The following is a 17528-nucleotide window of genomic DNA, read 5'->3' on the forward strand; positions in this document are numbered from 1 at the left end:
TATGCTTTATAAAAATGAAGATTTGTCCACGCCCTCCTAAAACATCTAATTTAAACACGCCCCCACATGTCTACATCACGATGTGGGAAGATTTGCATAGCGCTGCCTGAATGTTCACGCAAAGAAAAGCAGTATAACTTTAATTCTTGCTGTTGCAGCCGCCATGTTGTGGAGATGCATTTTTTTTGTTGTGAAAGGGAAAATAATTTTTTTGGCCTTCGAAAAAAGGAAATAACTAGAAATCAATGTTTAAGTTGCATTTATAACACTGTTCCAGAACACTTCAAACCAAATATTAAGATGTGTGCAGCACATTTTGTAGAGGACTGTTTCCTGATCCTGGGAGAGAAGACTACAATGCCGGCTGTTCTTACTCTCAGTCTGTAAGTACATTTTCATATTTAAAGGATTTGCCACTGATGATTCAAACTCAAGTTTTGAGCAGTGTGGAGTTGCGCTTGTTTCTCTGATCACAAATGAAGACATGCGCGATGCAACGCAATGCATAAAATGACAGTATAAATCATTATAATCAGTGATTATATCTCCACTGAATTTGTAATGGGTTTTGTTTTTGTCATGTCGCACTGGTGTTCTGACCAAAACACCAAATACGCCAAATACTTTAACAACATCATATGTCAGATTTTCAAGGAAATTGTAAAATGTTCTTTGAGTACTCAGGGTTTACTCAAGTACACACTTCAATAATACCCAAAATAAATCAGAGCTGGTCATACTATTTATGAGGTACCCAGGTGCAATTCAAATGCCACAGCTGTACGTCACTCTTAGATTTAAAACGATTCCTTGAATGTTAATGTTTAACTGATTTGTTACTTGACATGTAACCTAGCAAGCTTTTTATAATGTCAATTGCTAATTTGAGTGTAATGCAGGCAAAGCATACAGTGCAATGCATACTGAAGACACAAACATTTACACGATACACGAAGTTGTAAAAAACAAAGTACAAACTTTATTATTCTGTTTTTACAAAGGCACACGCCTCTTTTCCCCAGTTAAAAAAACAAAATACAATAGCTTCTCAACCAAATGTACTGACTGTCCCACATAAAGGGAAAACAACAAAAATAGAAACAAAAAATATTAAAAGAGATGACAGACAATAAAAGAGGGAGAGGGTGAGAGACAGGACAAGTCTGGAGACTACGGAGACGGCCAGAGGACATGTGGTGTGCCAGGACAAACGTTGAGGGTTAAACACAGCCGTGTGGTTCAAAAATCACAGCGAGAAGAGCTTCGGTCGAGGACAACATCTCTTTGAAAACAAGAGTCGCTCCTCGTTATACTACAGTAAGTGCTTCAGGTTTATAATATCGCCCCCGTTCCCCTCGACACACCCAACCTCTGATATGTCCTCAAGATTTCTTACAGTGATTTCTGTGAGTAGAAAATACACAAAAAATAGACACCCTGTGGCTTCGGTAGAGGAAATGTTCAAACGCGGGGAGGAAAAGAGATTTTTTCGCGAAGACAAAACCGTTATAACAAACTTACAAACTTAAACATGAGAAGACAGCACAACCAGGACACTAGTCTCTACGACCCATAAGAGTACAAACGAGAAGAGGAAAAAAAAAATGCCAAGATTAGACCAGCCCATTCTTCTGGAAGCCCTGTTTCCCTGCAGTCTTTGCTGCAATATGAATGACAAGGTCCAGCGTGCTGAATGCACCTGATAAATCCAGAAGAAGAAAAAAAAAAACAGAATCTGTCCAGCAGCAAAAAGATTCCCTGTAATATTTCGTAAGGGAAGGGGGACATGCACACTTTGAATTTCCTGTCAAAAAAACAAAACAACTCTCACCTTCATCTATGGCCAAATCTTGCCGACTTTAGCGTCGACAACTCAACACAAAACACAATAGTACACCATTCTGGAATGTCTGGAAATGTGAACTTTGAGAAGAGATGAACATGGGGTACCATGTCGTAACCGCGTCCTCCGGCCTTGCTCTGTAGCGCCACCTTCAGGGCTAGTTTAAGGCAGGCCTCTGTGCCTCACAAGCACACCGAAGCTGTTTTAAGGCAAGCCACTGGCCATTGTTTTCTGTAAAGTCTCTCAATCCCACCAGGGGTATGAAGAGCTCACAATATCACATGGCTTATCCCAGGAGTGTCCAAGCCTGGTCCCAAAACCAACGTCCTGTTTAGCCCCAACGTGTCCCATCTCATACCTGTAGTAACCCTGTATAATCGGAGTTGAAGCAAAACTCTAGCGGACAGTGGCCCTCTGGGAGACAGATTGGACATCCTTGGCTTATCTGGACAGCTCACGCAGGAATAGCACCACTTTGCACATGATTATCTGTGGCATGTACGAACATCCTCGTCGTACGCCGAAAGATACAGGAAATTGAAACATTCAAGCGAACAGAGTGAACCAGCGAGTGCATAGAGCTAGAGCGCTTGACTACATGATTATGGGCTAGTAACTCTTCGGTGTCGCCGTAAACATTGTTACGGAGCATCAGACATGAAGATGGACAGGACAATACTTCCGGGAGAAGACCAAAGGGGTCACAAAATTGCTCTCAAAGGGGGACGAGAACCAGAAGAGCTGCATAGGCTGAAATCGGGCCACGACAACCCTGATAGTGCTATTTTAACACTTTCTCAAAAAAAAACAAGACCTTTACATTTACATTAGCGAGTGTGCTAATAGCAACACATAAATTTACTCACAGGTACAAGTACCTGACGGTTAGCTTATTCCATTTGACACATAAAGGACAAAAACTCGGCCAGAATTTCAAAATCAGATCTGTGAGGACTGGACCGGGGGGGCGTTTGATGCGACGGAGGGAGTGCTTCACCCTACACCAACAAGCATACTGGGAACCCAGCCCAGTAAAGGTGAGCGACATTAAGTGCACAAAGTCCCCCCCCTCTTTGTGTAATAACTTTGCGTTATTTACAAAGTGCTCGGAGCCCCTCTAAGCAGTGCCGGTCTTTGTCCCTCCATTGACAAGACGACAATCAAAGGTGCCTACCAGCAAATGGAAATCTAGGAGCGCGTCTGCACCGAAACAAAAAGAAAAAACAAAATAAAAGGTAACATTTCCTCTAAAGTTTCGGAAGCCATGGTGTGGAACAGGTTTCTGAAGTCTCATTGGCTCACAGTGATGCTTCAAGCCTCCCCAGAATGGATAGAGTAATATGATGCAACCAGAGGGTGGTGGGGCAAAGTGTTCATTTTGAGACGCCGTAATGGGTTCCCTCCAATCAGAACACTCTACTGCCCTCTTATGGGCAGGATGTAGAAAAGGAAATAATGAAGCAGAGGCTTGGAAGACCTGTGGCAGATTCTGACGGAGATTTTGTGATTCCCTCACAAAATCGCTTACCTGGGAGCGTGCGTTGTGAAAACAGAAGACAGTTCGACGGAGTATGAGTAAGAGCTGTATAATATGAATGTATCAACATGTTACCAGAGTGCTATGGGGTTATAGTGTACTGTGTGAGTATACATAAGCGTGCTCGTTGGGTTACCGGCACATTTCCTGTAACATCTAATTTTTTTTCTTGTTTTTGTTTTGTTTCCCCTCCCACCCCAACCCCCAGAAACCTTCAAGTCATTGAGTCTGTGAGTCCCGTATGCAAGTATGAAGAAGACAGTGACAGGAAGAGAGGAGAGAGAAAGAAAGAGTATTTCTGCGGGAGGCCTTTGGCCACAGACCCCCTCCCCCCATTTTCTGCGCCCCCCGTTACATGTGGTGGTGCGAATTGGTGGTGGGGGTGTCCGGGGCAGTTAACAGTCCTCAGATCCTTCGTTGTCAGAGGCGGTGTCGGAGTCACCGGTGTCTGTGAGGACACGGCCCGAGGTGACGATGACCGCCCGGCGCTTTTCCTCTTCGGGTACAACCATCCTGTCCTGCGTGCCTTCGATGTGCTGGATGGCCTACGGGACAACAGGAAGAGACTATCAGTTGACTTGTTAAACATCCCGATTATTCGCTTTATTATTCAAAACAACTGGTTTTACATTTGGTTCAATCGCTACAATGGATCTAGTCCAACAACAGACAAGTTGCGGTGTGGAGCTACATGGGTTGTAACGGAGTTCTGCAAGGATGGCATTTTTGTGCTCCAAAACCCAAAAATGAGCATTTTATCAGTTCTAGTTTCATCATTCGGATGTCAATGGTTTATGATGAATGGGTTTTTGGTTAAATGCCTTAAATAAGGTCTTTGGTTAACATTAGCTCAAGATATTTTCACGGTTTAATCTACGACTTCATGTGCAGATCCCTAGTGTCCACACAAAAACTTTAAAAAATACCACATGATTTACCCTCAAATCATCCAAGGTCTATATGACTTTCTTCTTTCAGATGAATACAATCTGAGTTTTAAAAGTATGTGAATGGCTGTCGAGATTCAATAGTCCAATAGAAGTCCTATAAAGTGCGCCCATACATCATAAAAAGTACTATAATCTCTAGCTTCCACTAACTGTTGTACGACTGTTCTCAAGAGAGTGGTGTTTTAGTGGATATAAACAAAGCAGAAACTCTGGTGAGAATATGCTAGTCTCGTGAGAACCAAGTTTTGTTTACAGCAAAGGAAAACAGTCTCCTATTCACTTATATCGAATTCTACTGATATTTTTCCTTTACAAATCCAAATGTAATTTAACGCAGTTAACGCAAAATTACTGATGAACAATTTATATTCTATTTAACCCAATTGTTATTTTTCTGCTTGCCATCAGATCATTTAATGCCAATGATCCAGGAAGCTAATGCGTTCAATCTGTCCAAAACAGCGTTAATATAAAGGAAACCAGGCTGATTACATCAAAGATTGCAGAGCTCGGTCATAGTGATTGTCTCTGAAGAGCGCGAGCCCTCACACGTTGCGCTGTGTGAAGTATAGACTGAATGGATTGTCAACATCCCACCTCTGTATGGCCAGATGAGAAGCAAACTACAGTTTCTCAAGGAAATTTCTGACGGATGAAGACTGCAATCAACGTAAAGACGATTACGATGGAGTAACCGGAGTCGTCCAGTAAGCACGCGTGAGTCTGTTATAATAATGCATGTATTAGTGTGATCAGTGTGTCAAGAAAGATAACATTTTATTTAAGCACAGCAGAGAAATTTCCGTTCATTCACGTTGTTTCCACACACATTCACGATAATGAATGGATCTATCTAGAGTAATAGACTGTAACCATAACATCTCTACGCAGTCCGGTTTTCGCAACTTGACTTCTCTAAAATGTAAAAAAAAAGAAAAGCTCTTTGCTGTTGCCCTGTACACATACTATTCTTTTTTCTCTTTCATACGTGCTTATATGGACTCCTTTGGTGTCCCTTTGGAGTTTCTAGGTGTCCTCTTTTAGAACGATGTATAAATTCATACAGATTTTTGCAAATCACCCTTTAATATTTTGGTTTACTTTGCTGGATATAGCAAATGATGACAAAATAAACATTTGAAACAAGATACATGGTATATGCTTAATCTCATAAACTGTGCGACTTCAGGAGGCCTTTATTAACAACACGGAGCCATGTGGAGTGGAGTACTTTTTATGATGGATGCACTTTATTGGACTATTGACTATAAACAGCCATTCACTGCCAATATAAAGCTTGGAGGAGCTAGGACATGTTTTTTTTACCTCTGTATTAGTCTAAAACTAGAAAATCACATACACCTAGAATGGCCTGAGGGTGAGTAAATCATGTTTTTTTTTTTTGTGAACTACCCCTTTAACACACACACACACACACACACACATCATCTAGTAGTTAAATCTCATTCCATTAAGGACTTTCTCTCTTGCAAGACTTTCTCCTTGAGCTGGGACGGGACGTGGGCAGGGACGTGTTTTACCTGCACAATGGTGTCCAAGTTCTGTCGTGATGTGGATGCTGTGTTGATCACGGAGGTGGGGCCCATGGTCACCACAGTCACATGATGGGGAGGGGGCGGCGGCGCAGGGGCGGGAACAATTACTGTGGCGTGATGAGTGGGCGCAGGCGGCGTGGCAGGAGAAAACACCTGAGGAACACAGCAGGACAGAGGGTTACCATAAATTACGGAGACCTTTTCTATGAACAAAGTGAACAAGAAATCAGAACTGACAATTTATGTACAGTATATACTTAATGTATATGGTCGTATTGTGCTTGATTCATAAGTACACATTATTCAAAAGAAAAAAAAATGTATCACTACTGGTCAAACGTTTGGGGTCTGTAAGATTTTTGTGTTTTTGAAAGAAGTCTCTTATGCTCACCAATGCTGCATTTAATTAACTTAAAAAATATATATTTTATAAAATAGTATTGCAATTTAAAAGAACTACCGTTTATGAATATACTTTAGAATATACTTTAAAATGAAATTTCTGAGCTGTAAAGCTAAATTTTCAGCATCATTACTCCAGACTTTAGTGTTACGTTATTCTTCTAGAAATCATTCTGATGCTGATTGCTGCTCACCAAACCTTTAATAATTATCATAAATATTAAAAACTGTTTTTCTGCTCCAAATTATTCACGAAACTGCAATGCATTTTTTTCCACGATTCTTAAATGAATGGAAAGTAAAAAAAGAAAACAGCTTTTATTTGTAATTGAAATCTTTAGAAAAAATTATAAATGGACTGTCCCTTAAAAAAAAAAAAAAAAAAAAAAAAAAAAAATCACACTGATCCCAAATGTTTATAATAGCACTGTTTGTAGTCCTTTATCAAAATGTCATAACTGAATAATGTTCTCTGCTTCTAAACCAGCTATTACACACTCAAATATTCATAGGCTAAATGAAGTCCCACCCTACACTATTATCTGAAAATTATGTCACTCAGAAATCTGTGACATTACAGAAGTTGGATGTCTTAACTCTTCTAATGCCCTCTAGTGGGTCAAAACATTGGATAAAACCACCCCCTTTTATGATCAATATCTCAATCACGAATAGTATATCTTTCATTGTGAGTATATCAAAACGTCTATCTGACCAGCGGGCTGCGAGCAGGTGTGTTGGTCTCTTTTTCCATCTGATCTTGTTGCTGCTGTTGAAGACGAAGCAGGGTTTGCGTCTGCACGTGCTGCTCCTGGACCTGCTGAGCGATCACCTTTAGCTGCTCTGGGTACAAGTGGGCATCCAACGAGCGGATCTAACAGAAACACACAAAGAAACACAGCTCAATACACATCCAGAAGAGAGGGTTTCCTCTTAACATGCTGACTTTTTTTTGTTGTTGTTGTTGCCTGAGGTAGTTTCTCTAGCGCATTTCATGGATAGCAGCAGAGATTGGGGTGTAATTTGCACTTCAAGTGCGATGTTCAGAAACGATTCAAGCTCTCAGGGGAGCTGTGCACCTTCTGTGATTTCTCATTAAATATGCAAAGACTAAAGCGAGCTAATTTTAGCAAGCAAACGGATGCAGCAACAGAAAAGTTTGATAACAGATTCCACAGATGACGACTCCTCAGCACTAGGCCAGGATGAATACGATGAAAGCAAAACTGCGAGCGACAGCTCAAACAAGAGTTCAACTAAAGATTTGCTAAATTTGTCAAATAACGACAAAAATTATAATAATTATCACTGAAAACTGTGTAATTAGGTGAAAACTAAGCTAAAAAGGAGTTTACAATCAATTAATTTAGGACTTAAGAAATGCCTACAATTTTCTGCAGCATATCCTTTACAAATACACTAATATTAAAATTTTAGCCTGTAAGATTGCATCATATTATAATATATATATATATATATATATATATATATATATATATATATATATATATATATATATATATACACACACACACATATATGTACATAAAAAAGTATTAGATATTATCAGTTATCTGCAATTGTCCTATAGTGTTCTCTCTATATATACACACACACATACATCAGTTTATACATCTCTTCAAAATATTTAAATATCAATAATTATCCACAAAACATAGGCTAATTGTTTGCATCTACACACTTAAGAACTAAAATGATATCGGTCGATAAAATACTGATTCTAGCGGACACTAGTATACCTGTTCTTCCAGCATCATGCGAACGGAGCGCTCTTTATCCAGCTGCTGTCGGAGTTCGATCATCTCTCGCCGAAGGTCCTCCACCTTCTCCTCCTCCAGGATGTCTGGAGATCCAATCCCTTCATCCTTCTCCTCTGCGCGCCTCCTCTTCGGGGACGAGCCGCTGAACTCCTTCTGATGGGAGGAAGAGGAATGTTCTCGTTTTTGAGACGACAGGAATCTCCTCATAACGGTTTCATATGTTATATCGGTAACTCAGATATTATATTTCTATGAAGGGCTTCACCTGTATGTAGCGTTTGAGTTGGGTGTTTTGTTGCAGCAGCCTCGTCTTTTCCTGCTCCAGAGAAAAGATGTATTCGGCCGTCTGCTGTAAGATGGCAGCCTGAGAGAGAAAGAGATCGCATTACATCCATCTGAATGTACTGGCACGATGGAGCACAGTTTCATAGTGATGCCAAACGTCTTCAGCGATGGATGCTAGAAGTACACGACCATTCGCAAGTTTGAGATCAGTAAGATCGGTCAAAAGTGACAGTAAAGACATTTAAGTTTACTGAAGATTCCTGTTTCTAAAGATTTTTGTTCATAGAAACCTGAGAAACTATTGAGCGACCACAACAATATTCAGCAGATTCAATTCGAGTACGATTATCATGTCAACGATTCGATTCGATATCACGATACATCACGGTTATATAAACACTCCTTTTGTGCGCTTTTACTATATTACATAAGCAGGCTACGTTAAAAACAAGTATGTTAATTAATTAATTAATTAATAGATTATTGTTAAGAAATAAAGTAAATACAACTTCAAACATACAAGAACATATAAAGTAATAAAAGGGGGAAATAGACAATTGCAAGTATAACTGATGTATTTTAGCATTTGTGAGATAAAAAAAACTAAAAATAAGAATCAAGCAGACTTTAAACTTAATAATTAACATTTTTTGGGAGCATTTACACTTACATAAAACCTGTATTAAAGGAATTATTCACCTTGAAAAAGACCATTGTTGTTACTTGCACACCCTCACAAACCCGTTTAGATGCTTCCAATGCAACAAAACAGATGGAAAGGTTATCAATGAATAACCACTTATTATAATCCAGACCGTTTCTCACAAAAAGCTATCATAAAGTGACCAAAGACTGTAATAAGGACCATATATTTACTGAAATCTTGACATACGATACAAGTTGTCAAAGCTTTCTGAATGATTCATTCACACATCAGACGGATCAGATTCAACTCCGTGAGTAAAGGATTCAGTCCCAGTTCACCGGAGGAGTAGATTATGAGAGAATAACCAACAGTAATTCACCCACACAAATACTATATTATCTGAGAAGACTTGCACTGTAGCTTTATATGCCATGTTGACGACTTCTGTTCTGTACTGTACTTCTAAGACGCTTCTCCATCTTTGTTTAGAGCTTAAAACGAATTTGGGTTTGGAACAACCTGAGGTTCATTTTTCCACTACTTGATTTTCACTCTTCCCAGTGTGTTCACAAGAGCTCTCGGACTCACCTTGCTTAGCTTTTCTCCGTCACTATGCGGGATGAGTGTTTTCAGAGACTGGAAGCCAGCGTTGATGCTCTGCATGCGCCGGCGCTCGTTACTGTTGGCGATTTCCCGCCGAATACGCCGCTCCTGGTCCCGCGCCGTCTCTGGCGTGAGGGGAATGTTTGCTAAGCTGTGAAGAGGGGACATTACAACACTTTTGTATACTTTAAAAGTATAATTATTACATTTAACCTCATGGGACATAACGGAGCATGTATTATCATGAACTTAAAGAAATTGCAAAAACATGTTAAAATGGTATATGATTAAAATCTATGTCATTTGATCACTATATGTTACTTAAATAAAACTGTAATGTACTTCAAAAGAATCCCTTGGTACTTCCATACCATGATCATTTCCCCTATTTTAATGTACTTTTTTATGAAGGAAACTTGAGATGTTTTGTTTTCGGACAATGTGTCTGAAATGTAAACACTGAGATTCAAAGAAAGTGTTAAATGAATTCTTTTTGTTAATCTTGCTTACATCACCAAAACAGGATGCAACCTTGAAAGAGAGAAACATCGGAGTGCGAAGTAGAAAACATTGATTTTCCTGAGTGCTCATTGAAGCCCATTGTCTCAAAACTCGAGCCCCTGGAAATCTCTGCCTCGCACGATCACATGCATGCTTTGGCCGAGGAAATCAAACCCTAATTGAACTTCCTCCCTGTCTGGGCATCTCACGGGGTATCTCTGGAAAGCCTCTCTTATCAGCAGAGCCTCAGCTGCAGGAGGACAAACACGGGGAACAATTGTGAGAGGAGAGAGAGAGGTTTCCCTGCTCGCTTCCTTACGTCCAAGCGGCTCGAAACCCAGCAAACAGATCCAGTGCCAAAATCACAACTAGAGCCAACTGTGGAACGAGAGATACGGTCAGATCAGCCGTTTCCAGCCATATGCACTGAATGTGACCCAACTTCTTTTATGCATGAAAATAAACTGGTCAAAAGGGAGTTTAAATCTCAGTTTGGGGTGAGAGACTTGCATGTGTGTAATTAAAGCTGCCATTTAAAATAAAACATTTATAACAGTAAATAGAAATACAAGTTTTATATTGAATAGAAATCAAACTATAATGGCATTTAAATTAATAATTTCATAATTTAAAATAATATTTTATAAATAAAAATAATAATAGAAACAGTAATGACTTCATTATACTTAACATTAATTAATAATAATTTACAACTAATGTTTTAATAATACTTATATATTTTTTAATAATAATAATAATAACAACAAATTTGATTAAAGTTGATTAAAAGCCAGGGTACAAGCTTGTCATGATTTATGACAAGATTGATAAAATATTACTGAACACTGCTCATATGTCTGGGTGTTTTTACTCAAAACACAATATGAAATAAATTAACTGCTATTAAAAATTATAATAACAATATGCATCCCTCAGTTTAAATATGTTAGAACTATTAGAGAATGAACAACTGCCTTTGCTTTCTACATTTTCATAACACAGACAAATTGAGCATGGTTTTAACCAAAAAGAAAAATATAAAATATTATTCATATGTATACTGTATAAGTTTGGCAACATTTAACCAACAAAAAAAGTACCATACTACTTTTGTATTTTATACAATGGCTAAACCATGCTATTCTGTGTCCTTTGGATAGCTTCAACTGCGAATGTGTATACTAGTATATAATGTTAATGTGAAGTTAATGTGTATACTATACATATATATACATATATATTATTATTAATAACCCATGAAAATCTGCAAAGTGTCCAGTGAATAACAGAAGCACAAACATACCGAAGAGCATACGCATCATTTGTATGCGATGTACTTTGGGAGATAAACTACAATTCCCAGAACGCCCTGCACTAATCGGCTCACTGGCCCCGCCCCCTTCTGAGAATGGATCGCAGACGCATTGACGGGGCCTTACTTCAACAGCATACACACCCCCTTATTAAAATAACACCAGTTATTAAATTTACTAACCTCTAAATACCCCATATTCCACTCACAATGGGCCGACACTGTAACGTCGCGCGAGATAATCAACATTCTACCTGGCCTAAATAAAAAACATCGTGTTCGCGGATGATACGGTCCGCCATTACAACAATGCGCTTCCTCCGTCCATGCGGCAGCAGCGACGCAGTCCAAATATCATCTGATCTCTCTCCCGCCGCACGCACGGCGACATTCCTCGCTCTTAATGCCCAATTCAGCCTCGTATGTGGGGAACTCTCGCATGCAATGGCAGTCTGGAGACTTTTAACACTTAATAGCAACGAGAAACAGACGACGCCAAATGCACGAGCCACAAGCATGGCCGCACTGCCCACAATAACTTAAGCCCCAAAAACACGCGAACTCGAACCCAAACGCACTTCTAATCCACAAACCCCTCTATATGACGACAAATTCACTGGTGGGACGAATAAAGCGCGCTTTGCTATATTAAATACACGCGCGAGCCCAGCAGCGTGGTGTGTGTGTGTGTGCATGCAACCACGTGGTTTGTGTTTGTTAGACACAAAATGCATCGATTTCGCGGAGATATTTCATAGGTAACACTGACCTGACAAGCCAGGGGGCTTCCATAGACCCCCGCGAGATGTTTTAACTTTAGAAAACCGACTCTCGCGCGGGTTCCGTCCCTCTTAAGCCACTAGATAGGCGCATGTACACAATAACACTGAAATCATGCATGCATGTTACTCTCGTAGTAGCGCAGCTGCTGTTGGCGCGCTATTAAAGAAACGCAAACATATGTGTGCACGTTTATTAAAGGGGCTCTCACATACCTGCACAAGCCCCCTATGACTTCTTTCTCGGTTTTCCTGAAATGTTGCAAGGAGGGCACCTTCTGAGCTGGCACCATGAAATACTCCATGCTTCCCCGCTTCTCTCCAGCTCTGGCTCCTCGATTCTTCTTGTACTTTATCGGTTTAAAAACAAAACAGCTTCTTCGTGTCTCTTTCTCATTTAAGAAGCAGAGATGTGCGTGTCCTGCCGATATGGGGCATGAGCGCGGAAGATGAGTGTTGAGTTGTAAGGTTACTCTGCTCTTCCAGCTGATGGGGTTCCCTCGTAGTGTGTGTGTGGCGCGCGCTCGCTCTCTTTCCCTCCCTCCTTCTGCATGTGTGTGTTTGCAGCTGATCGGATGTCTTTCAAGGCGGGAAACAGCTGGTAGGAATCACACACAGTACTGCATTACCAAAAAGCCTCCTTCCGCCGAACAGGAGGACTTGCATGTAAACAAAGGAGTATTGCAACAGCGACCATGTTCTCCTGAAACCAGTTTCATGCTGATTGCACGACAGAAAGGGTCTTGTAATGGATGCATTTAAATTGCATTTAAATATCCGCCTCGTGTGCAGTAACACTCTGTACATAAATGCATCGTATGCGTTAAATATAGTGTTTCTATATATTGATTGCACGTAAATATAAAGTTGGTTCATGAACCTAAATATTAATTAAAGCATTATACATATTTTAAAATAGTGATGTAGATCTGATATGGTCAGTGCATGTACATTTAGTAAGCTTTTTATCCTTCTTTTTTTTTTTACATTAAATAAGTTTACCTAACTTATTAAAGCATTAACCTAAATAGAAATCAGTGCACGCATATTAAAATGTGAATCTATGTGTTGCAAACTAATATAAAAATATTGATCGATATCTGTTACAACGATCAGCTCATGCAAACAGGTAATATTTAGCTTTTATTTATTCCTTTTGTTACAGAATTACTGATATGTTAACATACAGGTTATATATTTTGTATAAGCTAGCTTTTATTTATATGTATATTTTTTAAAGCATTAATCATGAAAAACTATGGGCGCACAAAGCAATGCATTGCTATCTTCTGTCTGGATCTGTTTTTATAAGATTATTTAATGGGCGCGTTTGGTTTTAGAGCGAATGTAAATGCAAACACGTTTAAAATCAATGCACGATTAAATTCATAACGACTGATAATGTCGCTCTAGGTCGTTTATGATGCTTGGTTAATATAAAGAGGCTCTTTTTCTTTGACTCGGGGGTGAAACATGCGCGATCAGCTGATCATGCTGCAGGGCTTTACAACACAAGAGAAGAGAGGGCTGACACTCACACACCATTTTGGGTGCATGAAAGTTGTAGTTGAAGGAGGAGGAACAGGAGTTACCTAATCGCGTGCTCGAAGCACAAATTAAATCACACACTCAGACAAAATGGGAGCGGTCATGAAGAACCCGGAAATGTGTTTGACTGTGACTCAAGCACACACAGACTGTGTAAAAGCAGGACTCGACACACGCCGAGGGCGAGATCGTGAACGAACATGTGGTATATGAACACAAACTTATGGAGGAAACGACACTGTTTACATATTTCTTCTGTTACAAGTTCTGTATGTTTCTGTGAGGATGCTGTGAAACACACATTGTTAAAAGTGCTATACAAATACATTTGAACTTAAAGGAATTAATACGTCCTTTTTTTAAATGTGATTTACATCAGTAAAATAATATTTGGTATTATTATACATTGATACAAATTATATATTTTTAATATAATTTTCGGTCACACTTTATATTAGGTGGCCTTAACTTCTATGTAATTAAATTCAAATGAATCATTTAATACAATGCACTTATTGTACATACATGTTTTTACTTGTATTGTACTTATATTTTAAAAAGACTTGCATGTAAATACATCTGTAACTAATTTCTGTAATTACATTTATAATTACACTGTTGGGTCATCCCTTAACACCTAAAACCCACTCTTTACCCCATATCCCATCTCAATAGTAGCAAAAGTGTTTTGCAATACAATATGAACACAATACGTACATGGTACTTGTTTTTTTCTTTTTCTTTATGTAAGTACATAGTAGTTAGGGCCGCCTTATATAAAGTTGGACCTAATTTTCCTAATAAAGTATATTATATTATATTAATTATTTAGTTGCAGCCTAGGAAAATTCCCACTCCTTAATAATTACACAATTACTTTATTTAAGGTTGGGATTGTTTTGGAAATAATTCTGCAGACTGATTTTAGGAGACCCCCTAGCAGTTGGTAATAAATGAATAGACTATAAAGGAGAAAGGCATACGTTCTTATACAAATAAGGTCAAATTTAAATAATAATAAATATATTTAATAGAATAAATGACAGCTAGGAACTGGTTAAGCTTTATCTGAATAAAAAAAGGCAATAAATTAACATTTAATAAATTTAAACGGCTAATAATGCATAGGTTTATAGTCATACTTAAAATGATGATTATAGTACTGCTAAATTAGATCTTTATTACAGGTTTTATTGGCCTACCTCAGTGATCCTCAATCTGGCTGGTGAGATCCAGTTTCCCTGCAGAGTTTAGCTCCGACTCTAATTAAACACACACCTACCTGTGATTTTCTAATGATCCTGAAGACACTGATTAGCAAACTCATGCGTGTTTGATTAGGGTTAGAGCTAAACCTCGCAGAAAAGTGGATCTCGCGAGCCAGATTTGAGGATCATGGCCTACATCAAATAATCAAATATTATAGAAATTTGCTCATATGTAACCCTGGAGCACAAAACCAATCAGCACAGGTTTATTTTAGCAGTAGCCATCTATACATTGTATGGGTCAAAATTATAGCTTTTTCTTTATGCCAAAATCATCAGGATATTAAGCTCATGCTCCATCAGGTTACTCTGTAATTTTCCTTCTGTCAAAACTTAATTTATGATTATGCATTGCTAAGAAGGTGATTTTTTTTCCCAATATTTGATTTTTGTTTGCACCCTCAGATTCCAGATATTTAAAAAGTTGTATCTCAGGGCAAATATTGTCATATCCTAACAAAGCGATTAAAAAATTTTAAAAATTGGACCTTATGACTGGTTTTGTGGTCCAGGGTCACATAATTGTTTTGCTTTCGGTCTATTTCTCCATCTGTCTGAATCCACGGAAACAGTATCTTCTATTTGTCCCCCTTAATATGTAACTTGAAATGAACAGCTCACATATGTACAGACATACTTAATACTATTTTATTTAATATTTCTTTCTGTCCTCATGCTGAGTATGTGCTGCTTTGGCAGCTGCCATCTAGTGTTCACCCTGTTCAGCTCAGTACCACAGTCAAAACTGACTGAGATTTGATGATTAGAGGAGATCAATTACAAAAGGAAATGTCAAATATTTAAACTAAGGTAAAATAAAGTAAACGATTAGGTATGAGAAAATATGATTCTGTGTTATACTATGAAGGACTATTAGTCAAATCAAACTTTAACTTTAATACCAGCTCAACAAAATGTATATAAAACATGGCAAATTAAATCCTTGTTATGATATAGCACACCTCGTGGCTTAATTATTTAATTAATGGTCCGTTCACTAACCACCACTAAAACTTTCTTCTAAAATCAAGCAAAAACTCAAATTTACCTGGAAGATGAAACCTTTTTTTGTTTTGTTCTATTGAATACTATTGTATTCAGATTGTTCACTGAAAGGTCTTTTTTTGGGAAATCAAAAATGGTTCCTCTAGGCATCATTGCTTTTGGAACCTTTATTTTTAAGAGTGTATACGATAAAAGTCAGTGGAGTCCAATGGTTTTTGACTCCAAATATCCTTTATACAGGTTGGAATGACATGAGGATGAGTGAAGGATGACAATTTCCATTTTAACATCCACACTCATAAATTCTATGTTTTGGCATTTAGAATTTTTATTTTCATATCAATTTAGTTTTGCATATTTAATATTTGAATTTTAATATGCATATCAGTAATATAAATATAATATAATATAATATAATATATATAATAAATATAATATAATATAAATAATATACATTATTATTATATCTTAGTGCATAAATAATGTCTTAAAACAATTTATTCTATATATTCTTTCGTTGGAAACAGGCAAATGTTTTTTAAATTATAATATTATTTATTATAAAACAATTATTAAATTATTTTAAAAATTAGTGTAATTAATATAAAAAGAAACTATAAATAATTAAAATACTTATTTAAATTTAGTTCAATTACATGATCAAAATATATGATGTATGACATATAATATATATCTATAATATAATTATCCATGATGTAATACACCAAAAAGAAACATATTTCAAGTATCGACTTGAATCTATTACATACTATATTATATAAAAATATATATTATAAAACGTATATAATACTAGCTATATTATTATGAATAATCTCAAAAGAAATGAAGCAAGAGTTTTCTTTGTGCTAGAGCAATGAATAGATCTGAGGGAAGGGTCCAAGGAGGTAATGTTTATTAAGGCTTCGGCGATAAAAAGCTTTATTACCATGCCAATATAATGTTGAGCGCGCTGGAGGGAGCAAGGGAGGGAGCTTGTTTGGACTGGAGCCAGGCCGCCTCCTGAGCGCTGGAAAGGGCGGAGCAGCACACATGCGCTGAGCTGGCAGAGCCACAGTCAAGTCAGGGCTGATCCTCCGCCCGCTGCGCCCGAGGAGAGGAGAGGAGACACGGACAGGCTCGAGTCCGGGGTGCTGGAGAACCCCTCACCACACACTGTCTCCAAGGACAACATTAAGGCACCAGGACTGGAAAAGACCTGAGGAAATCGCGAACCCGACACGGAGACACCATCCGGACACGAAGCTGAAAAGGGGACGTCTCCTCCCATCGCCTTTTGCGCACGACCACCCATTAAAAACCCCTGTGGATCAGCGCCGCACGCAAGCGATGCACCTTGATGCCAAGACAACGATCACTCCGATCGGTTTCTGTTTGTTTTTTTTAGCGTGTCGTTCTTAAGCAGTCATTCCAGAGTCGATAATAACAGTACGGACACTGTGTTGACACACACACACACACACGCATGCATTAACGGGTTTCTTCTTCATGAGA

The 17528-nt window shown here is 38.4% G+C and overlaps 1 protein-coding gene across 4 annotated transcripts; it reads right to left on the minus strand.

Annotated features, from left to right (window-relative positions):
* Positions 1-1625: 1625 nt before the first annotated feature.
* On the minus strand, positions 1626-12775 carry LOC113067626 (transcription factor AP-4-like). 4 transcript variants are annotated; one of them, XM_026239990.1, is made up of 7 exons: positions 12412-12775; positions 9589-9754; positions 8335-8433; positions 8049-8219; positions 7004-7162; positions 5872-6039; positions 1626-3925 (listed from the first exon to the last, which is right to left on the minus strand). In XM_026239990.1, the coding sequence occupies exons 1-7, from the start codon at positions 12498-12500 to the stop codon at positions 3776-3778; spliced, it is 1002 nt and encodes a 333-aa protein (XP_026095775.1). In that variant the 5' UTR covers positions 12501-12775; the 3' UTR covers positions 1626-3775. The 4 variants fall into 4 exon arrangements, with proteins under 4 accessions (XP_026095775.1, XP_026095774.1, XP_026095776.1 ...); XM_026239989.1 differs by having other exon boundaries at positions 8049-8222; positions 12412-12770; XM_026239991.1 differs by lacking the exon at positions 12412-12775 and adding an exon at positions 12186-12335 and having other exon boundaries at positions 8049-8222.
* Positions 12776-17528: the final 4753 nt, after the last annotated feature.

The sequence above is a fragment of the Carassius auratus genome, linkage group LG28B (assembly GCF_003368295.1).
Source record: "Carassius auratus strain Wakin linkage group LG28B, ASM336829v1, whole genome shotgun sequence".
Lineage (NCBI taxonomy): Eukaryota > Metazoa > Chordata > Actinopteri > Cypriniformes > Cyprinidae > Carassius > Carassius auratus.

Excerpts from the sequence above, each read along its gene's own strand:
- LOC113067626 (XM_026239989.1), bottom strand. The coding sequence starts at position 12,500 with ATGGAGTATTTCATGGTGCCAGCTCAGAAGGTGCCCTCCTTGCAACAT. Across the intron at positions 8,434-9,588 it reads ACGGAGAAAAGCTAAGCAAG|GCTGCCATCTTACAGCAGAC; the intron begins GTGAGTCCGAGA and ends TTTCTCTCTCAG. Across the intron at positions 3,926-5,871 it reads ACTTGGACACCATTGTGCAG|GCCATCCAGCACATCGAAGG; the intron begins GTAAAACACGTC and ends GTTGTCCCGTAG.